General features: G+C 43.3%; 1 protein-coding gene across 8 annotated transcripts in view; it reads right to left on the bottom strand.

Annotated features, from left to right (window-relative positions):
• Positions 1-318: 318 nt before the first annotated feature.
• The window catches only part of LOC125464533 (RIMS-binding protein 2), a 218,364-nt gene continuing 194,608 nt past the window's right edge, over positions 319-24,074 (bottom strand). For 5 of the 8 annotated variants that reach the window (XM_048557017.2, XM_048557015.2, XM_048557013.2 and 2 more), the window contains 6 exons: positions 23,220-23,288; positions 23,003-23,038; positions 20,780-20,883; positions 11,725-11,796; positions 9,641-9,775; positions 319-2,010 (listed from right to left, as the gene is read on the bottom strand). In XM_048557017.2, coding sequence (XP_048412974.2) covers positions 1,825-2,010; positions 9,641-9,775; positions 11,725-11,796; positions 20,780-20,883; positions 23,003-23,038; positions 23,220-23,288 — 602 coding nt within the window. In that variant the 3' untranslated portion in view covers positions 319-1,824. Of the gene's footprint in view, positions 2,011-8,617; positions 8,664-9,640; positions 9,776-11,724; positions 11,797-20,779; positions 20,884-23,002; positions 23,039-23,219; positions 23,289-24,074 lie in introns of all 8 variants that reach the window. The other 3 variants (XM_048557018.2, XM_048557020.2, XM_048557016.2) reach the window with 3 other exon arrangements.

Genomic DNA, 24,074 nt, shown 5'->3' on the forward strand with positions numbered 1-24,074 from the left:
TTGATTGATTTTCAAGAACTACAGCCATGTTCCTTCGTGCTAGGAATTGAAATTCCAGAGCAAACAGAATGGTCAAACTCAGTTAAATTTAACTATTTAATATTGTTGCATACTGTGGTCAGTGGGGCCAGGAATCATGAAAAGGACCTAGCACGTGGTTTCTCTCCATGGCCCTCCCTCCTGACATTCCATATTTCTGCTTCATAGCCTGGCTCACCCCTCTCCATAACTATTCTTGCATTCCCTTACCACCGGTTTAAAATAATTATTAAAATACATAGACAGTTTCTGTGAAAATAGACTTTATTTCAGTAAAAACATTTCTATGTAGAAACAAGGGAAAAGCATTTAACAGTAAGGGCTTGGCCCTGTTCATAACTGTCCTCCATGCAAAGCACAGCCGGACTTGATCCCAATGACGCATGCAAAACAAGAGGTGAAAATATTTATAAATGTCACAAACAATCATATAAACTCTTCTTTACAAAATCTTGACTGTATATTACAAAGTGGCGTGCTAGAATTTAAACATGATGGCAATTCTTTAAGGTATGAAAATAAGTTTCTGTTTTATGTGTGACAGCTGCTCAGGAGCCTGGAGAACAGAATGTAAATGTACACAATCTGAGGGTATCAGCTGAAAACTGGCAGGGTATTGTGGCTTGACATCTGAAAATCCACTTTTCTTGTTTAGAAATCCATTAAGCTGTCTTTCTTGAATAAGGCAAAGGACAAACTTTCCAATTACTCACCTTTAGCAATATAATAGATCAGATCACAAATATATGGACACTTTACACACTTGTGATTTCAGGTAAAGTTGTTACCTTCTAGTTTTGCGCCTAACTGTCTAGACTTTGAACAGTCTGTTTGAAAATTTCTAACATACAAACAGGACTCAATAAGTCTGATATCAGTCATAGAATAATTTATCTCCATTTACTTCAATATTTCATGAAATGGAGCCATTTTTAAAACCATTTCAGTGAACACCAGCCCTGATCGTAAATCCCTGCCCTGCACGTGTGCCATTTTGGGACTTGGTAAATGGTTACAAACTCAAGACATAAAGTGACTGCTGATAACAAGGGAATAGAACTCACCAGTGTTCAACTCCAGAAAGAAATGGACCAGTGAGACAACACTGGGTAACAAACTGGTGATCACATCACAATTTCCTTATCAGTCAGGCACTACCTGTCTTAGTTTGAAGTTTACGAAATGCAGAGATTTATACCTCTGCAAATCTTAAGTAATATTGTCATGTAGCTACTTGAAGGGAACAGCTCTGTGCTCTTAAGCAGTAACTGGAGCATCAATGCATGAACAATATTAGTGACAGGTCTTCTAACAGTTAACAAATGAGGTGATCTGAAGCTAGATATTTCCAGTTGGGTGAAAATTCATGGTTTGTAATTATTATCATTTGTAAAAAGGCATTCTCTTCTCATGGTTTTACAGGATTAAAGCTCAGCAGGGAGATTAGATTTTGTGGCCAATCATTCTTTCAATCACAGTAAAGGGGCGGTGGAGATACCTTTAGATTTTGCAGTGGTCAGGGTTCTGCATCAGTGGATGTCAACCAAATCCACTTAGTTTCCAATCATTTCTAAGATTCAGCACCATCTGAAGTGATATACTGCATTCAAGACGAAGTAACTCTCTGTTACTGGAGGTTGAATAGGCATTACTCTCCATTACCAGATCCCAGGTGGGAGTTACTCTGCTGCTGGAAGCGAGGTGAGAGTTACAATGTTACTAGATCACTCTCTTTTACTGGATCCCAAGTAGGAGTACTTGCCACTATAGGATCCCATTTTTAAGTTACTCTCTTTTACTGGATCCCAACCTTTTGAACAATTTCTTTCCTTTGGAAAAAAAGCCCTTTTTCTTCTTGTTATTGGAGACATTCTCACTGCATCCCTGATCGTCCAAACACAATCCCGTGACAGCAGGATAATCGGTTTCTTGCACAACAGGCTGTACAGCCACAGCTTCATCCAAGCTCAGCTGAGGGAAGAAAATCAGAAGAAATGTTATACATATCAAACAGAAGACAGCAAGACACACACCCAACAATACACACTTGTTGCAATCTGAACTGACACTTCAAACTGAAGATAAATGATATAACATCAAACTTGGCTGATTCTGACCTTACATCAATAACTAGTTATCCCACAGGCATTCAAACTCACAGTGATCGAGAACGCCCTTGACCGCGTCTCCCGTATTTCGCGCAACACATCCCTCACACCCCGCCCCCGCCACAACCGCCCTAAGAGGATCCCCCTCGTTCTCACACACCACCCCACCAACCTCCGGATACAATGCATCATCCTCCGACACTTCCGCCATTTACAATCCGACCCCACCACCCAAGACATTTTTCCATCCCCTCCCCTGTCTGCTTTCCGGAGACTCTCTCCGTGACTCCCTTGTTCGCTCCACACTGCCCTCCAACCCCACCACACCCGGCACCTTCCCCTGCAACCGCAGGAAATGCTACACTTGTCCCCACACCTCCTCCCTCACCCCTATCGCAGGCCCCAAGATGACATTCCACATTAAGCAGAGGTTCACCTGCACATCTGCCAATGTGGTATACTGCATCCATTGTGCCCGGTGCGGCTTCCTCTACATTGGGGAAACCAAGCGGAGGCTTGGAGACCGCTTTGCAGAACACCTCCGCTCAGTTCGCAATAAACAACTGCACCTCCCAGTCGCAAACCATTTCCACTCCCCCTCCCATTCTCTAGATGACATGTTCATCATGGGCCTCCTGCACTGCCACAATGATGCCACCCAAAGGTTGCAGGAACAGCAACTCATATTCCGCCTGGGAACCCTGCAGCCATATGGTATCAATGTGGACTTCACCAGTTTCAAAATCTCCCCTTCCCCTACTGCATCCCTAAACCAGCCTAGTTCGTCCCCTCCCCCCACTGCACCACACAACCAGCCCAGCTCTTGCCCCCCACCCACTGCATCCCAAAACCAGTCCAACCTGTCTCTGCCTCCCTAACCGGTTCTTCCTCTCACCCATCCCTTCCTCCCACACCAAGCCGCACCCCCAGCTACCTACTAACCTCATCCCACCTCCTTGACCTGTCCGTCTTCCCTGGACTGACCTATCCCCTCCCTACCTCCCCACCTATACTCTCTCCACCTATCTTCTTTACTCTCCATCTTCGGTCCGCCTCCCCCTCTCTCCCTATTTATTCCAGAACCCTCACCCCATCCCCCTCTCTGATGAAGGGTCTAGGCCCGAAACGTCAGCTTTTGTGCTCCTGAGATGCAGCTTGGCCTGCTGTGTTCATCCAACCTCACATTTTATTATCTCACAATTACCTCAATCTCTACTTAAACTCGGTCAGATATTTTTCTGCTCAAACTATTCATTACCCTTATCAGAAATGTATCAAAATGTTTCGCAATAATATAGTCAGTGTTCTTGCACTGAGAAACATCAAGATGTTGATATTTTATGCTTCACATCATCTAACAATGGGATGAATGACCAGTTGAATTTCATGCAGTAATAGTTGTGAGAAAGGCTGGACATTATAACAAAATATCAGAAGAATTCTCTGTTGTTCTGTGAAAAGTGTTTTGTCATATCGACCTGAACCAGGAAGCAACTGAGCTCTGTCGGCCAGTAAGATTGGTGTTTGTCTTGTATAAATCCTGTAACCTCACCAATCATAATCTCCCACAATGGCCCTGATTGTCAGAAATGGCTGATTTTTTATTCTGGCATTCTGTTTAAAATCAAAGGTCAGAATTGGATGCCTGTCAGTTCTCTTCCATTTCTCTCCTCTGAGTTATTTCTGTCAGCTAACAGCAACAATTCTTCTGACATTCACTCATATCTCCCACACAAACATAATTTGTTAAAATAACTCTCCTTTAGCTTGTCATTCGTGTCTCTGGAAAGATTACTTTGTTTTCTTATCCTAATAGCTGGGACCTTAAATGAGCTTCCTTTTAAAGATGCTGTTTCAGAGCAGAACAATGGGATTTCATTGATGCTTTTCACTTTCAGTATTTCATTCCACATTCCCACCAGCACTTAGATATTTAATTTATGAAATAAGACCATCAGTGAAAGAATACTCCAATCAGCCCCATCCAGCCTGGTCTACCATTCGGTATGATCATCCAGTTCAATGCCTTTCTCCAACATTATCTCCATATCACTTTACATCATAGGTATTAAGAAATTGTCAGTCTCGACTTTAAACATAGTTATGGAGCATTCTCAGCCCTCTGGGTCAAAGAATTCCAGAGATTCACAAGTGTCTGAATAAACTTTTGATTTTGGATAGATACTGTTTGAGTTTACACATATATAATGCTTGCGATCCTGAACCACAAGCACAGCATTTTTATCACGGATCTTGAAGACTGTGAGACAGTGTAGCCACATAATGCTTGTTCCTAAGGGCTTTTATTTTTAAATTGCATGCCCTGATTCTAGGCTCCCCAGCCAGAAGAAACATCTTAGTTGCATCTGTCCTGTTTATCCCTTTAAGTATTTTGTAGGTTTCAATGGGATCAGTTCTTATTCTTCAAAACTCCAGAGAATACAGACTGGATTTTCCTTCTCAGCAAAGTCCTACCATCCTAGTAACCACTCTGCTGAACCGTCATTGCACTTCCTGTATAATATACTTCTTAAGATAAAAGGCCCAAACCCACACCTAGTTCTCCAGGTAAGGTTAAGGGGATTGAAGCTGCATGCACGACTCAAAGTGTGAAAATTGGCCAGCAATTAAAAAATGAAGTCTTGAAAAACACAATGCTGATGTTGTATTTGTTTTATGCAACCAACCTAAAAATTTTAATTTAAGAATACTTACATTTTAAAATTAATTGCTTTGATTTTAGTTAAATACTTAAAAAGACATTCTCTCATTAATTGTTGCAAGATGGAAGGACATAAACCTTAAATGTGAAACTGCCTCTCTTCTAATGTTGGTCTTGCTCCCTATCTGATTTACTCTGTTGGTTGCTTTTTGTGTCTGTGCAGAAGCAACCGTTTTGCATCAATGTAATGTGTACAATTGAGATACAAGCATGCAAGCACACAAAAGAAATTGGCTCAGATTAATTAATTGCGATTAAAAGGGATAACACACATCAAAAGCTGCCCCTGCTGAAGGTACAGGGTAGTTGAATTTATTTTGCTACTATTTCATCTGAATACAGCTGGAATTGTACATTTCTTACACAGCAATTTCACTTTTCTGCACTTTACCTTCTGTCACTTTCTAAAAGAGGGCAAAGATTGGGGAAAATGGAAGACAAGATGAGAAATAGGGTAGTTCTGTCTCATATTTTGTCCAATAAAGAACAGATTGACACGAAACTAGCATTGCCCAAAGAAGAGCTGATCAGAAGTTCTAGGCACCAACTAACACAGTGCACCGTTATCTAAAAATAGACAATCAACTGATTGGCACAGCACATCTCAGATGGTAAGAGGTTCATTGTTATAAATAGTCAATAACTCCATCACACATCATGAGAATACCAGAACTGAGTAGGGCGAACTTTGATCTTCTAATAACTTCCTGCTCCACGTATCAAGAAAGCAGGAAACACTGTGAATTCTGTGATAACTTTTGATTCTGGATAGATACTGTTTGAGTTTACACATATATAATGCTTGCGATCCTGAACCACAAACACGGCATTTTTATCATGGATCTTGAAGACTGTGAGACAGTGTAGCCACATAATGCTGCAAATTATCCAAAAAGCAATGGCTATACAGTGTTAGCCAGTCACATGCAAAGCAAGCGAGAGGCTGTTATTAGCCATGACCCAGGTTAATAAATCTCCTAACAGCAATAATCATATAACGCTGTCAGCAACCTACACTACTGAAGATGTCTCTGCTGTCAGATCTTCTGTACATCACACTCCAGCTACTCTGCAATATAGCCATCTCACCCTCATCAGCCAACATCTCCCCTTCTAATTCTCCTAGTGATTCACCAGTAAAGAAGAAAACATAATCGTAAGCCAGGTTTGAAAGCTGATTTCATGCACTGGGTTACTCCCTTACCTGTTATATTCCATTAACATTGTGAAGTTGAAGTCATATACCATCAAAATATTAATATGAATTAACTTTAACTGTTTCCACTTCGGATCATCGATGCTATTAGAAACTGCAAACCTGCTTCTTTAGTCAGTAAAATACCAGAAGCAATGTCAGGACTGACAGCAATCCGTAAGGAGCCTGCAAACCAGCAGTGAGAAATCTAGCTAGAACTGACTGAAGGATGAGAAGTAAAAATAGAAAATGCAAAAAAAAGTACACAGCTTGTCAGACTCAATCCATATCAGGCTGATGACCTCTTGTCAGTGATCAAAATGTTACCAGCATTTTCTGTTTTTATTTCAGATGCCCTCATCTGCAGTATCTTGCTTTTGTATTAAGGGTGGCATGTCCGAGTGTAACTAACCCGAGTGTGAACGATACAGCCAAGCACTTGTATGATTCAGTTACTGGTAACTAGCATTATTGCAGGTGAAGTGCACACATGAAGTCCTACATTTGCAGCCGATTCAAAGGTCAGAGTCAAAAGAGCATAATACTGGCAAACTTGCCAAGTCTTACCCTTAATCTGGTGTGAGAGATTTTATTACATTTAAATATTTTTCTTGTGAATCATAGAAAATCCCAAATTTTTCACCAAATTCTGCAATTTTGCAGTTGCTGTTTGTTCTAGGAATAGTCTGACGTTGAGGAATCTTCGACTTAGGCTCGTTCATGATTGGCTTTGAGAGCTACAGAACTCTGATGCTACAATTATGCATCTGCCAAGCAGTACCAGATTAATCTCTAGTTTGTGTCCTGCAGTGGGGCAGAGCAGATTAGGAAATTACTGGGATTGGAAACTGAAGCTGCACTAACTCATGCCAGAGCTCACTGCTCCATCCCTTGACATCACTGGCTATCCAAACATATCTTAATTACCCCAAGAATTTAAGTTAATTTCTGAAAATGTAGGAATCTCAGCACATCTGTGCATCTTGACTATCAAATTATATCCCAAATGGTTTACTTAACTAGTCAACTAAGTATCCTTGTAGTCACGTATTTACCAATTCCAATTTATTGGATCCCTATCACAAATTTCCTAATCATTTTCTTTTTGGTTTATGTTTGCAAAATGTCATTGTTAAGAAAACTGCTCAATGTACTCTCTGGGCTGAATTTTCATTCCTGCAGGGGAGTTGAGTCAGACATGAGGCAAAGCGCTTTGAATGGTCTGATTTTCATTCTGGGGGAGATGGGGGCTATGCATTAATTAGGGACAGGCCTGCATCACAGGAAATCATTCAGAGACATTGCATTATGCCAGTGTGACATTTTTTAAAGGCATGTCTCAGTGCTCTAGCATTTCAAATCCATTTTGAAACAAACAATAAAACCAAAAACAGCCCACAAGCCTTCACAAAACCCACACGTGCTCAAGACATCATCCATATAAACTTATGTGATCCACCCAACCTTATGGCCTCTCATATCCTCTAGGCCAACCTATACACATGACCATGGTTCCTCATACTTGCCATGCCAAGTTATAGTCCCATTCATCACTATAATCCCTTATTATCTTGATGTCAACTTCGAGCCAATTGAAGACCCCCAATCTTTCCTTTAGTGCTTTATTCCCAGTGTGCCAACTTGGTGTCAAATTATGGTTGCATGATTTTTCCAGAATTTAAATGGCAGGATATTGAAATATTTTAACAGCGTGAAAGTTCCAAAGACCTTATCCACACATGTATACTGATATCTAATCTTTCCAATCCCAATGAAGAATGGGTCCTCTCCCAAAAGGGAAGCTGTGTACTCCCAAAGAGGTATCAGACCTTAGCACAGAACTCCATTGGTTTAGATGCTTGCCCCAAATGTTTTGTTCCAGAAATCTGGATGAGCAAAATTGCTTCTGTTTGCAGGCAGCCACAGTTTTAGAAGAATTACTGTCTCTCGAACTGTCAATGTGTGAAGTATCTTCTATCCCATTTCTACCAATGGCCCCAACTCAGCCCCTCACTCCCAATAACCCAGCAAAAATATGAGAGTTGCGGTTTTGTAGCTGGGAATTCTGGAGTCTGGGTTCCAGCATCTTTTGACTGAGGCACAAATGTTTCTGAATTCACAACAATTCAACCCTCAGAGTTCACCTTTGTCACTCTTGATCTCTTTGATACTTATGGTTTCAGGTGTGGCTCTGTATGAGATACTCTCTCAGTCTATGAGGAAGAATTCTGACTTTGACTTAATCCCTTTCTTTTCGCACAACAGCTTAGATCATACATTGATGGCCAAGAGGGATCAAAATGCAGATGATGGGCAGCTATTGAATGGTTACATTACCCTGAAGTGCTAGTAGGACAGGAAGGACAGATAGGTATTGTTAAAATTTGACTGAGATATAGAAAATATTGTACTATTTAGAAAAAATTCTTCTAACTCTGTTCTTTGTACCAGTGCTGTGCTTGCCACAGAAATGTAGCTCCTTCTGGTGTGCATGCTGCAATGCAAGGACAGTGCCTGAAAGCTGCAGCAGTATCTTCAGCAACATAAACTTACAAAGCTTCCCGGATGCTAATTACCGCTTGAAATGAACAGTCTTCCTCTGTAGCCATAGAAAAAGGTAGAGAAACAGAAATATTATAACAAAAGGAAGTGAAGCAACTACAACAAGAGAGTAAATGAACAAAAGAGCTTTATAAGAACGAGCTGCTCCAATCAGGCCTGGCTACTGATCAAGCATGGATCATTATGTCCAACAGAACTCAGCCAGCTCATCATCCGAAGTGAATAAAATGAATAAATACAGAGTTTGAACATTTCATGAAAGGGCTGAACTGTAGAATTCTTGGGCTAAAACCTTGAAACTCACCATTCTCCAAAAAAAGGTCAACATGACAACTAAAAACTATGGATTGAGAGGAAACAACATATGAATAATTTAAATGCAGCAAGACAATAACTTTCTAAAAATGTTGCACTTGATAATATTGAAATGACTTTAAGAAGTTTTATGTAACACAGCCACCTAGTGCAAAAGTAATTAAAAAACTTCACTATGAGAATCACACAAGGTAAAATACAGGTTATCGAAGAAAAGGTCTATAATAAAACAAATCCTCAAAAGATTTTAATACATATAAGGAAGTGTTATCCACCTTAAAAAAATGCAACAAAAGTTCTACTTGGAAAAGACTGAAGGGTTAGATAATACATCCACTTAAAAGGGACTCAGCTGCAAATAAATATGAAGCCGGAGCCAAAGTTACTGTCTTCTTTGGGGGTGGAGGGGGCACAGTGCAAATTTGCCAAATGGAAGTCCATCTATAACCCTCACTGATTGAAATGATCCCTCTGCTGATTTTCTGTCCTGCCTCACTTCCTCTTCCCAACTGATCCGTGCTCCCTTGCATACTTTGCTTCAACTATCTTTGAGCTGTTAACCCTCCTCCACCTTTGAATTAATCTTGGTCTTGAATTCCTTTGTGCAGAGACCATTAGTAATGGTACATATTGCGTCCAATATTTCACAATAGGAGTACATCACTTTTTTTAAACATAATACAGGATATGCTGGTTTACCTGTTTTTCTTTGTGTGTTACAGTTGGAGAAAGTCTCGACGTGATATTCCCAGCAGCTGGTTCCACTGTCTCCTCCCCAGCTATCACCTCCAGGAAGTTCGATGGTGCAAGCCCATGTAGTCCATTTAGGTCACCCTAGAAGGAGACAACACAGAAACCTGTTACATACTGCTCAGCCAACTATAATAATCATGTCACCTGAGTGGAGACAAGGTTCAAATATTCGTGTGGGACGGGAAACTTAGGAGTACAACAATGAATCTAATAAACCCCTCAAGATTTGGTAGCCCAGTATGTTTTACATTGTTGCAGTCCTGTGTTTTCGAAAAGGTTCCTTTTAGCACTGCTTGCTGTTGGATTAGTTCAAACCTAACGTCAGTATTAGCAACTTGAGCTAGGGGGTCAGGGATGAAAATGCCTTACACAGCCTGTAAGGTTCTGCTAAATGGCATGCTACCAGTCCAAGACAACTGCAAGCCTTTAAAATTACTATGAACATCCCTTTCCCAAAATAAGTTGACACTATTAGTCCGACTGTTTCAAATATCAAACAGGACTCAGGTCCCAGGGAACATTTCCAGTTTATTTGACCAGAAAAACCTTCACACTTAGCAGAACACGCAATATTGGTGGATAGAAACAAAATGAACACTTCATGTTGATGATCTTTCATCAATTAATAGTTCACGAGCAAATGAAAAGATCCAGGAAAGGTCTGTGCTAAGTGTGAGAGGGAGGAGAGCTTAACTAATAAACTAAATCATGGCACAAAAACCAAAGAAATTGGCAAGGAAAATGGCTGGCTATCAGACATTTGAATATCTGGCTGAATTAAAAAAGAAATTTGAAAAACTAAACCAGCAATAAAAAGTTTGAGAAAATGGAGTATATGATTTAAAACTGTTCAATCATTGTCAAGTACAGAGCCTACAGAATGCTGCGTTAAAAGATTAGATGCTGTCCCTTAAGCGTGCATTGAGTTTCACTAGAAAACTGCACCAGACCAGGAATTGTTAGGTTATGTGGGAGCAAGGTGGGGAATTAAAATGATTGGGACAAGAAGTTCAGGGTCATACTTGTAAATTGACCAGAAGTGACTAAATGGGTGTATGGTCTCCCCAGCATAGAGAAGAGCACATTGCGAGTAACAAATGCATATGCTCAAGGCAAGGTGGCTTGGTGAAGTAGTACTGCTACTTCACTGCACCAGGTACCCTGGTGTGATTTCACCCATGGACAACTGTCTACCTGGAGTTTACACATTCTCTCCATGTCTGTGTGGATTCCCTTCCATAGCTCAAAGATGTGTAGGTTAGCTGGATTGGCCATGCTGAATTGCCCATTGTGTTCAGGGATGTGCAGGCTAGGTGGGCTAGCCATGAGAAATGCAATGTTATGGGGGTGGGCTGTGGGTCTGAATGGGGTGCTCTTTGAAGGTTTGGTGTGGGCTTTATGGGCTGAGCAGCCTGCTACCACACTGCAGGGATTCTATAGATAAGTAGAATTCTGTTTTGCATGAAACTGCTACAGTCTATGTTGAAATATCCAAAATTTCATTAGACAGGGATTTCTGGCATTTTGATCAAAGACATATAGGAGTAATGATATATTTCAAAGTGAGGAAGTGATATGGCTTGGAGGGTAAGTGTTTCCATGCAACAGTTGCCCTGTTCTTCCGGGTGGTAGAAGTTGCAGATTTGAAAACTGTTGCAGTACTTTTGGAAAGTTGCTGCACATTGTATAAATTATACATAATATATTTAGAGTGATGTTGGAGGAAGTGGAATGTTTAAGATAGTGGGTGAGGTGCCAAACTAGCAAACTGCTTTCACCTGAATGGTGTTGAGGTTTGAGAGTGTTTTGGTTTTGAAACTGCACACTTCCAGACAAGGAGCAAAGATTCCATCGGATTCCTGATATTAGGCTTATAGATGGCAAAGGCTTTGGTCTGGGAAGACAAGCTACTTAGCACAGAAAGTGTGCATTGCTGTATAGGTAGCATACATGAGAGTTTGGGGCTGACTTCTTTGAACTGACAAGCCTAAACAGCTAACATATTGCTTGAGACATCTGCACAGGCTTACGTAATAAAAACCGTCCTCGTCCATGTCCCCGTAAACAGTAATGATGTCACCAGCACTAAATGTCAGCTCAGCCTGTAACACAAAAAAAGCACAGATTCAACTTAGGATTTGGCCACCACTGGTTGAAATCCACAATTAAGAAATAACAGTGGAACATTCAAAAAGTCACAATGCAACAAGCAGAGTCAATAGGCAAGGTAAATCATTTTGACAAATTTATGGGAGTTCTTTGATGATGTAACAAACTGGGAGGCTAAAGAGAAACAGGCAGATCTAGTGTACGTACTTAGATTTCCAAAAGACATTTGATATGATGCCACGTAAAAGGCAACTACACAAGATAAACGTTGATAACGGTGAGAGTGATATACCAGTAGGATAGAGGATTAGCTAATCAAAAAGAAACAGATTCAGAATAAATTTGACATTTTCAGGACAACAAACTGCAACTAGTGGAAGGTCATGGGGATCAATGCTGGGCCATCAATATCATAACCCATATTAATGTGCTGGATGGGACAAGGTGTTTTATAGACAAATCTGTTGATGATGCAAGAATAGCTTATAAAGAGTTGCAAAGTGTTATTGATAGGTTAGGTTAATGGAGTAAAATTTGGCAGATAGATAATAATGTGGGAAAGTATCAGGCTATTCATTTGTTTGAAGATATAGAAAAACAGAATATTATTGAAGTGAAGAGACACAAATTGGTACAGTACGGTGATAACAAAGTGTGGGGCTGATGAACACAGCAGGCCAAGCAGCATCTTAGGAGTACAAAAGCTGACGTTTCGGGTTGGACCCTTCATCAGAAAAGGGGGATGGGGAGAGGGTTCTGAAATAAATAGGGAGAGAGGGGGAGGCGGATCGAAGATGGATAGAGGAGAAGATAGGTGGAGAGGAGACAGACAAGTTAAAGGGGCGGGGATGGACGCTGCAGAGGTGAGTATAGGTGGGGAGGTAGGGAGGGGATAGGTCAGTCCGGGGAGGATGGACAGGTCAAGGGGGAGGGATGAGGTTAGAAGGTAGGAAATGGAGGTGCGGCTTGAGGTGGGAGGAAGGGATGGGTGAGAGGAAGAACAGGTTAGGGAGGCGGGAACAAGCTGGGCTGGTTTTGGGATGCAGTAGGGGAGGGGAGATTTTGAAGCTTGTGAAATCCACATTGATACCATTGGGCTGCAGGGTTCCCAAGCGGAATATGAGTTGTTGTTCCTGCAACCTTTGGGTGGCATCGTTGTGGCACTGCAGGAGGCCCAGGATGGACATGTCATCTAGAGAATGGGAGGGGGGAGTTGAAATGGTTCGCGACTGGGAGGTGCAGTTGTTCGTGCAGCTCTCCGCTCCAATCCCAACCTCACCATAAAACCCGCAGAGGTGCAGTTCTAGTCTGGCGCACTGACCTCTACATCAGAGGCCAGACGCCAGCTCTCCGACACCTCCTCCTACTGCTCCCTGGATCATGACTCCACCCCCAAGCACCAAACCATCATCTGCCAAACCATCCACAACCTCATCACCTCAGGGGACCTCCCAGCCACAGCCTCTAACCTCATTGTTCCCCAACCCCGCACCACCCGCTTCTATCTCCCTCCCAAAATCCACAAACCCGCCTGCCCAGGTCCATCCATTGTCTCTGCCTGCTCCTGCCCCACCAAACACATCACCACCTATCTGGACTCCATTTTCTCCCCCGTGGTCCAGGAACTCCCCACCCACATCCACGAGACCACCCACGCCCTTCCCTCCTCCAGAACTACCAATTCCCCGGGCCGCAACACCCAATTTTCACCATGGACGTCCAGTGCCTATACACCTGCATTCTGCATGCAGATGACCTAAAGGCCCTCCACTTTTTCCTGTCCCACCGGCCTGACCAGTCCTCCTCCACCAATACCCTCATCCACCTAGCCAAACTCGTCCTCACCCTCCACAACTTCTCTTTCGATTCCTCCCACTTCCTACAGACAAAGGGGGTGGCCATGGTTACCCACATGGGCCCAAGCGATGCCTGCCTCTTTGTAGGTTAAGTGAAACAATCCCTCTTCCGTACCTACACAGGCCCTAAACCCCACCTCTTCCTCCGTTACATTGATGAGTGTATTGGCGCTGCCTCATGCTCCCAAGAGGAGCTCGAACAGTTCCTCCACTTCACCAACACCTTCCCACCCAATCTCAAGTTCACCTGAACCATCTCCAACACATCCCTCACCTTCCTAGACCTCTCATTCTCCATCTCAGGCAACCACCTAGAAACCAATATCCATTTCAAGCCCACGGACTCCCACAGCTACTCAGAATACACCTCCTCCCACCCACCTTCCATTCCCTATTCCCAATTCCTTCGACTCCACTGCATCTGCTTCCAGGATGAGGCATTCCACTCCCGCAAATCTCAGATGTCCTCATTCTTCAAGGGCCGCAACTTCTCCACCCCCACCCCACCCCGGCAGTGATCGAGAACGCCCTCACCCGTGTCTCCCGCATTTCCCACAACCACCAAAAGAGAACCCCCCTCGTCCTCACATAACACCCCACCAACCTCCAGATCCAACGCAGCATCCTCCGACACTTCTGCCAACTACAATCTGACCCACCACCAAAGACATTTTTCCATCCCCACCCTTGTCTGCCTTCCGGAGAGACCACTCTCTCCGCAACAACCATGTCCGCTCCACACTCCTCTCCAACCCCACCACACCCGGCACTTTACCCTGCAACCGCAGGAAGTGCTACACTTGCCCCCAGAGCTCCTCCCTCACCCCCATCAGAGGCCCCAAGATGACTTTCCACATCAAGCCCATGTTCACCTGCACATCCGCGAATGTGGTATACTGCATCCGCTGTACCCGTTGGGGCTTCCTCTACATTGGTGAAACCAAGCGGAGGCTTGGGGGTCGCTTTGCAGAACACCTACGCTCGGTTCGCAATAAACAACAGCACCTGCCAGTTGCATCCCAGTCAACTCCCCTTCCCGTTCCTTAGACGACTTGTCCATCCTGGGCCCTCCTGCAGAGCCACAACAATGCCACCCGAAGCTTGCAGGAACAACAACTCATATTCCGCTTGGGAACACTGCAGCCCAATGGTGTCAATGTGGATTTCACAAGCTTCAAAATCTCCCCTCCCCCCACTGCATCCCAAAACCAGCCCAGCTTGTCCCTGCGACAATGGGAACTGCAGATGCTGGAGAATCCGAGATAACAAAGTGTGGAGCTGGATGAACACAGCAGGCCAAGCAGCATCTTAGGAGCACAAAAGCTGACGTTTCAGGCCTAGACCCTTTTCTGATGACCTGTCCGTCCTCTCTGGACTGACCTCCCCACCTACACTGACCTCTTCAGGCTTATTCCCCACCCCTTTAACTTGTCTGTCTCCTCTCCACCTATCTTCTCCTCTATCCATCTTCAATCCGTCTCCCCCTCTCTCCATATTTATTTCAGAGCTCTCTCCCCATCCCCCTTTGCTGAAGAAGGGTCCAAGCCCGAAACATCAGCTTTTGTGCTCCTAAGATGCTGCTTGGCCCGCTGTGTTCATCTAGCTCCACACATTGTTATCTCGGATTCTCCAGCAACGGCAGTTCCCAATATCTCTGACACAGTACAGTGATTTCCATGTATTCGTAAATGAACTACAAAAATGAATGTTTGGGTGTGGTGAGTACAGTAGCCTTTACTGCAAGAAGGATGGAACATTAAAGCCTTGTTACAGCAACGCAGGGTGCTGCTGGAGCCACATTGAGAGCACTGAATTCAGTTTTGTTTTCTTATTTTAGGATGACTACATGTACATTAGAAGCTAATCAGGGACAGTTCACTAGGTTGACTCATGGGATGAAGGTGTTGTCTTATAAGGGAAGGTTGAACAAATTGGACTGATATACATTGCAAGATAATAAAATGTGAGGCTGGATGAACACAGCAGGCCAAGCAGCATCTCAGGAGCACAAAAGCTGACGTTTCGGGCCTAGACCCTTCATCAGAGAGGGGGATGGGGAGAGGGAACTGGAATAAATAGGGAGAGAGGGGGAGGCGGACCGAAGATGGAGAGTAAAGAAGATAGGTGGAGAGAGTATAGGTGGGGAGGTAGGGAGGGGATAGGTCAGTCCAGGGAAGACGGACAGGTCAAGGAGGTGGGATGAGGTTAGTAGGTAGCTGGGGGTGCGGCTTGGGGTGGGAGGAAGGGATGGGTGAGAGGAAGAACCGGTTAGGGAGGCAGAGACAGGTTGGACTGGTTTTGGGATGCAGTGGGTGGGGGGGAAGAGCTGGGCTGGTTGTGTGGTGCAGTGGGGGGAGGGGACGAACTAGGCTGGTTTAGGGATGCAGTAGGGGAAGGGGAGATTTTGAAACTGGTGAAGTCCACATTGATACCATATGGCTGCAGGGTTCCCAGGCGGAATATGAGTTGCTGTTCCTGCAACCTTCGGTTGGCATCATTGTGGCACTGCAGGAGGCCCATGATGGACATGTCATCTAGAGAATGGGAGGGGGAGTGGAAATGGTTTGCAACTGGGAGGTGCAGTTGTTTGTTGCGAACTGAGCGGAGGTGTTCTGCAATGCGGTCCCCAAGCCTCCGCTTGGTCTTCCCAATGTAGAGGAAGCCACACCGGGTACAGTGGATGCAGTATACCACATTGACAGATGTGCAGGTGAACCTCTGCTTAATGTGGAATGTCATCTTGGGGCCTGGGATAGGGGTGAGGGAGGAGGTGTGGGGACAAGTGTAGCATTTCCTGCGGTTGCAGGGGAAGGTGCCGGGTGTGGTGGGGTTGGAGGGCAGTGTGGAGCGAACAAGGGATCCCCCTCGTTCTCACACACCACCCTACCAACCTCCGGATACAACGCATCATCCTCCGACACTTCCGCCATTTACAATCCGACCCCACCACCCAAGACATTTTTCCATCCCCTCCCCTGTCTGCTTTCCGGAGAGACCACTCTCTCCGTGACTCCCTTGTTCGCTCCACACTGCCCTCCAACCCCACCACACCCGGCACCTTCCCCTGCAACCGCAGGAAATGCTACACTTGTCCCCACACCTCCTCCCTCACCCCTATCCCAGGCCCCAAGATGACATTCCACATTAAGCAGAGGTTCACCTGCACATCTGTCAATGTGGTATACTGCATCCACTGTACCCGGTGCGGCTTCCTCTACATTGGGGAAACCAAGCGGAGGCTTGGGGACCGCTTTGCAGAACACCTCCGCTCAGTTCGCAACAAACAACCGCACCTCCCAGTTGCAAACCATTTCCACTCCCCCTCCCATTCTCTAGATGACATGTCTATCATGGGCCTCCTGCACTGCCACAATGATGCCACCCGAAGGTTGCAGGAACAGCAACTCATATTTCGCCCTGGAACCCTGCAGCCATATGGTATCAATGTGGACTTCACCAGTTTCAAAATCTCCCCTTCCCCTACTGCATCCCTAAACCAGCCTAGTTCGTCCCCTCCCCCCACTGCACCACACAACCAGCCCAGCTCTTCCCCCCCACCCACTGCATCCCAAAACCAGTCCAACCTGTCTCTGCCTCCCTAACCTGTTCTTCCTCTCACCCATCCCTCCCTCCCGCCCCTAGCCGCACCCCCATCTACCTACTAACCTCATCCCACCTCCTTGACCTGTCCGTCTTCCCTGGACTGACCTATCCCCTCCCTACCTCCCCACCTATACTCCCTCCACCTATCTTCTTTACTCTCCATCTTCGGTCCGCCTCCCCCTCTCTCCCTATTTATTCCAGTTCCCTCTCCCCATCCCCCTCTCTGATGAAGGGTCTAGGCCCGAAACGTCAGCTTTTGTGCTCCTGAGATGCTGCTTGGCCTGCTGTGTTCATCCAGCCTCACATTTTATTATCTTGGAATTCTCCAGCATCTGCAGTTCCCATTATCTCTGATATACATTGCAGTTGGAATAAGGGGTGATCTTATTAAAACATAAAAGGTTTGGTGGGTGCCTGACAACAAAGGCTGAGAGGAAGCTCCCCCTTGTGGGAGATTCTAGAACTGGGGAGCACGGTTACCGAACGAGCGATCCTGAGATTGAAATTGAGGAATTTATTCTCTGAGAGGGTATTTATCTTTGGCTTGTTCTATCTCTAAAGAGTGCAGAGATTGGGTCATTGAATATATTCAAGGTTGACAGATTTTAGCAACAACAAAGAAGTCCAAGGTTATGTGGGGCAGGTAGCAAAATTAAATTCAGGCCATGACCAGATCAGCTATAATCTTACTCAAGGGCCAAGCAGGCTTATAAATTTATGAATTAGGAGAGGGAGCAGTCAAGCCTGCTCTGACTTTTAATAAGGCAATGGCTGATTTGATTGAAACCTCAAATCCACAATCCCACTGATATCATTTCATCTCCTTAACAAGAATCAGTGCACTTCTGTCTTAAAAAACATTCAAGGATTCTCTTCCTAAAAAGATGATGAAAGCAGAATTTCAAAAACTGATGGCTCTTTTGGCTATGAGTCTTCAGAACTTCTAAGTCTTTTAAAGGTTCACTTCTGATGTTTGAATAGTCACTCAGTCAACTCTTACTCTTCTAAACCCCAACACATCCAAGCCCAGTCTGTTTAACTATCCCTCATAAGACAATTCCAGGCTATTCCAGTCTAGAAATCTTTCTCTGAACTGCATCAAAAGCACTTACATTCTCCTTTACTTAAAGTGATTAATACTTTGTACAGCACTCTACATGCAGTCTCACTGTGCCCTACATAACTTCCCTACCTCGACATTCAATTCTCCTGGCAATAAATGCTGCCATTCTGTTAGCTTTTCCAATTACTTGCATTCTAACTTTTTAGGGTTCACACAAGAGGGCACTCTCACTTCTGCATATTACAGCTGTGTAGACTCACACCATGTAGATAAAGTGTTTCTTTTTTATTCTTACAGCCAACTGGGACAAAATCATATTTTACCAATTATACTTCATTTGCCATGTCTTTGCCCATTCACTTAATTGATCATTATAATTTTGTAATCTCTTTGTGTCGTCTTTGCAGTTTACTTTTCTACTTATCCTTGAGTGGGCAGTAAATTTAGCAATCATACTTTGTGTCTCTTCATCCAAATAATTGATATAAATTGGTTCCTACCTCTGAGCCAGGAGACCAAAGTTTCAGGTTTTATCTGCTCCAGAGATGCAAAATAAAATCTCTGAACAGGTTGATGGGAAAATACCTACAAACAGCTGAGGTCCCAACAAAAATCTCTGTAGCACACTGCCTTTTACATTTTGCCAACCTAAAAAAATGCCCATTTACACTTGTTAATATTTACATTTTCTGAAAAAGGGGCCTAACACGAAACATCAGCTTTTCTGCTCCTCTGCTGCTGCCTGGCGTACTGTATTCCTCCAGCTCCACTCTGTGTTATTCCACTTACACCTATTTAGCTTCATGTTTGACAACTAATCTTCTATCCAAGCCAATATGCCACTCCCTATGCCACATTTTTCACAAAACCTCTGATGTGCTCCTTATTAAATGAAGGGTTGCTTCTACTCCTGCTCCTATTTTAAATTACTCTCTAATGCCAGTCCTTTGATCAATCTTATATGGCCTCATGTGGCTTGGTATCATATATCACTGTGTAATATCCTTTGTCAAGAGGCTGGAAACACTATACATCAGTGTCAGTTGTTTTTGTATGAGAGGTAACAAGTTAATTTCATAAAAGCGTAAAGTGCTGGAAAAACTCAGCACATTCCAGCAGCATCTATGCAGCCAGATCTGCTGAGTTTCTCCAGGACGTTCTGTTGTGATTTCAGATTTCCAGCATCTGCGGTATTTTGTTTAGAGCCATTAATCAGTTTTTGTTGATTAAATTTGCTGGCTTAGGGAGCAAGTTTGGCCAGCTCTCAGATCCCTTTACAATACAAAAGCCTGAGACTGAACTGCTCAGGCAGTGATCTACTCTCCTTGCAGGCCTGGCAGTGGTCACTGTGGGATCTGGGACTGCCAGAGGGACTTTGCTGGGAGGCAGAAGGCCCATTCTCACCCACTAGAGCCTGGCCACAGAGTCAAACAACTGCAAGCAGATTTATTCCCGATGTATAGGCTAACAAGTGATTTTCCTTCTGCGGGGGGGCGCAGTAATAGTCACTCCACCTCTATCCCACTTATCCTTATTGCCACCTTTTTAAAAACAAGCCCCAGTCAGGTCAACAGCCAAAACATTCACATTTAGAAGCGAAAGTACTACACCCCAAAATATAATTTTCAGTAGACAGCACCAAAGGATCATTATAGGTTCGAAGAAAATATATTTTCAATATATATTCAATATTGTTACATTTTGTGATAATCATTTATCACTCACCTTAAAACTTAGCAGGAAGCAATAAATGTCACCACAGGAGAACCAAACTGAAATGATTTGTGGTACCTCAAAGCTACTTTCAGCTACAAATGAAGACCATATATCCATCCCTGAGAATGTCACATTAGGAACACTCATAATTATGTTAATCTGGGATAACTGCAGTGAAATAAGTTACAATCTGGTGCAGTAGACTTCAGGTGTTCGAAATAAAAATGGAAACAACTTCTGGGGCAATGATGCTAGTAGAGTTGTGTTAATCGTGACATTTGTGTACCTATGTTCCAACGTCATCAAATGAAAATATAAACAGCCGTGAAGATACACACAAAGACCCCAGACAATTTTTCACAGAGAAATAACCTCTGTTTGTTCATTCATTCTTTAACATACAATTACAATCTGGAGCTCACTTGGCAAAGATTACTGAATTAACATGCACGCGGTGTCTTTAGCAGAATTTGTAATTCGGTTGATTATGTCATCTATTTTTAAGTTTACAATGTTTTGTTCCACATATGTATTGAATATTACATAGAACACCACATGGAGTCTTACTCTGTGAGTTGGAACAACAATTCCTACCATTGATGCCCCGGACAGAACTAAATTAAATTTGGAGCTGGTGAGGAAAAGAGGCCGTTATTGTTATGATGGACTTAAGGTGTTGACGTGGATTAATGTTAACCAGCTGCCAACAATATAGAGACCTGATCAGATGCAACACACCTCAATATCCACATTAGGAGAGCTTTCCCTGGGATCATAGTCAAAGACAGCCACCATTCTTCTCATAGGCAATTTCTGTTGTCCACTGCCAGGTCGACTCCGCTCTGCAAAAGAAAGGGACGTCGTGGTGAACATCTTAAAGGATAGAATTGCAATATAGTGAAATTGTAGAAAATATAAAAATGCAAATTAAACAAGGAGAGATGATTCATTGTAACTTTCTACTTTAAAAGTGTATACTATATAGAAAGTAATTCATAAATTCCTCACTCAGAATGCACTGCAATGTTATAAAGTTTATATTGACTATTTGCTTTGAATGAGAGTTTTTTGACCTTCCTTAGGGAAAATGCACATTTTCTAGAGTGGATTTGTTCTATCTCCTACATTGCTAATTTATAAAATAAAGTATATGACAAGAAGCATGTTATATGGCGAGGAGGGTGAACTCACTGTCATTGCATTTCATTGCTTTCTAACCACTGAATAAACAAAATAAATAGAAACCCAGATTTTGTGATAGAAAAAAGTCATTGTAGTAACAATGTTTAGAACTGCACATCAGGACCAATTAGACATTCCAACGCTGCCTACTCTGCAGAAACTGCTTGGGATGTCACATCTGGTGGGCAATTACCTGGCGTATAGAATTCTCTGAAAAAGTCTGTAATTCGGAGTTAAGACCAGAGACTTTGGAGAGTTCATAGTAAATTGCCTGAACATTTAACCAGGAAAAAGTAAAGGAATAAAAACCTGCTGTGGATTCTGGTCAACTATAAAACTGACTGTACCTTCCCAGAGCCCTCATTGACAGCCAACGCTTTAGACACTGACAATGACCTGTGATTTACTCCTCCCTCCCTACTCCTAAAACTCCTCAGGGATATTCAGACTCCACAGCACCACCTTCCCAGCATCTCGCCTCAATCCATCCCCAAAGCCACATCTCGACTTCCATCACCATGACTCTCATTTGCTTGGCCTGTCATCTCCCAGTCCCAAGACACAGTGCCTGACTCCCACCCCTGGACAACATTCAGACTCAGGCTAATAAGTAGCAAATAACAGGCACGCCATACGAGTGCCTGGCAATGATCATCTCCAACAAGAAAGCATCTAACTGTGGTCCCTTCACATTGAATGACATCACCTTAGTTGAATCGTCGAGGGTCAAAATGGATGACATCAACAAGAAATTAAACTGTACCAACCATATAAATACTGTGGCTACAAAAGCAGGCCAGAGGCTAAGAATCTTGCAGTGAGTAACTTGCCTCCTGACTCCCCAAATCCTTTTATTCACCGGACCTTAAATGTTAACTCTGTTTTCTCCTCCACAGATGCTTCTAGACCTGCTGAGCTTTTCCAGCAACTTTGTTTTTGTCTCCAAAGCCTTTTCCCCATCTACAAAGCTCTAGTCAGGCTTGTGATGTAATATTCCCCAATTGCCTAGATTACTGCAAGTCCAATAATATTCAAGAAACTTGACACCATCCAGGACAAAGCAGCCTGCTTCAGTGATTCCACATTTGCAAAGATTATCTCTTTCCGCCACTGCACATTATAGCAATACTGTGTACCATCTACAAGACGCATTGCAGAAATTCACAAAGGCCACTTCACCAGTACTTACAACTCACAAATACTAAATCATCCAGAGGAACAAGGGCAGATAAATCACCACCTGCAAGTCGCCCCAAACCACTCAGCATCCTGACCTGGGGATATATCGCTGTACCTTCAGTGTTGTTGGGTCAAATTCCTAAACCAAACGGACTCTAGACTTTCTAGAAGGCAGCTCACCACCACTTGCTCAAGGAAAATTAAAAGGATGGCAAATAAATTCTGGCACTGCAGGCTATGCCCATGTTGCATGAATGAAAAAAAATATAAGCCTGAGATATTTAATTACAGTTGAGACTGGCAGAGATGATTGTTAATAAACCTCATGAGTCAACATGGATCACTGTGGTTACATATTGTGCATAAAAATACAAATAAACATTAAAAAGTCTGCTCAATACAATTACTACATAAGTTTCTAAACATATATCCTGTCAGGTGTCCTCTGTATAACCAAATCAAAAGGGAACATTAAGTGCAATACTTCTACAACAAAGCTGCTGCCACTGAATTAAGTTCTCCGTGAGTTGGAATGAATGTGATATTTTGACACACGTGAACAGAATTTAGTTATCTATGAAGAAATAACAAGAGGCTGACCTTGTTTTCGACTCTCCTCCCACTTGCTGGATTGCACTGAAAGATCAGGGATTAATTTATTAGATGCTCGTTTTAATACAGGTCCTGTTCCATATACACCTGCACACACTAAGTGCTGTGATATTAGACAATGAGTGGGAAGCAGCAAGTCAAACACTGACACGGATGTTTTCAATGGAAAAAAGCAACAAAAAGGTAAGCATGAAGTGAGACAGACCTTTTTTGGTTCGCCTTGGTTTCGGAGGAGGCGCAGTGCGGCGTGGCGGTTGAGAGAGCGTGTGGCTGCCTTCATACAGCAAAAGACGAGAGAAAAAAAAGAGGAAATAAAGCAGCACACAGGAAGCTGAGACAGACAGAGCAGAATCATGTTAGGTTAGTAAATCAGAAGGTTTGGCCAGTACTGGGCCATTACCGATGACTGAATCAAGTTTACTTGAATATAGATTGCTGTGTACATACCTCACTATTCAGGCCTGTGGAAACAAAGGAAAAATTAGGGCACAGTGACATTTGTGGAACACTGGGATTCCAAAGGCCATAAGCTCCACCTCTGGTACCTCAAATTGTTTCGCTTTCCAAACAGCACTGTTTTGCACTTATATATTCCATACACATCATATATTCCCTACCCCATACATTATGTGATATTGTACTGAATTGCCCAAATCCTCAGTGGGACTTCCACAAATGTCTGAAGGTGCAAGGAACACATTCAAAATCTTTTCAAATAAAATTGGATTTTTTTATTTGCTTTGGTATCGCGCAGTGTTGAGGCATTCATGATTACATTGTTTTGAAATATGCAGGCTTCCGACAATTTTTATTAGCAGCAATGCCAGTATCTGAACTTCAATCATAATCACTCATTTTGCCCTAGCTCTGAGATGTCCTTTAACCCCTACCCATTCTAACTTTGCCGCCATTATTTCTTCCAGTTACATCTACTAAAGCTACAGAATATAAACTGGCCCCTGTGGCTTCTTATCTCTGCCTCCTCCTACTGTAATTGTATCTTTACACCTTACTATCAGGGACTTCAAATTCTTTTGTCTATATGCAATTGTCAACTTGC

Source organism: Stegostoma tigrinum, chromosome 27 (assembly GCF_030684315.1).
Source record: "Stegostoma tigrinum isolate sSteTig4 chromosome 27, sSteTig4.hap1, whole genome shotgun sequence".
NCBI classification, from domain to species: Eukaryota; Metazoa; Chordata; class Chondrichthyes; order Orectolobiformes; family Stegostomatidae; genus Stegostoma; species Stegostoma tigrinum.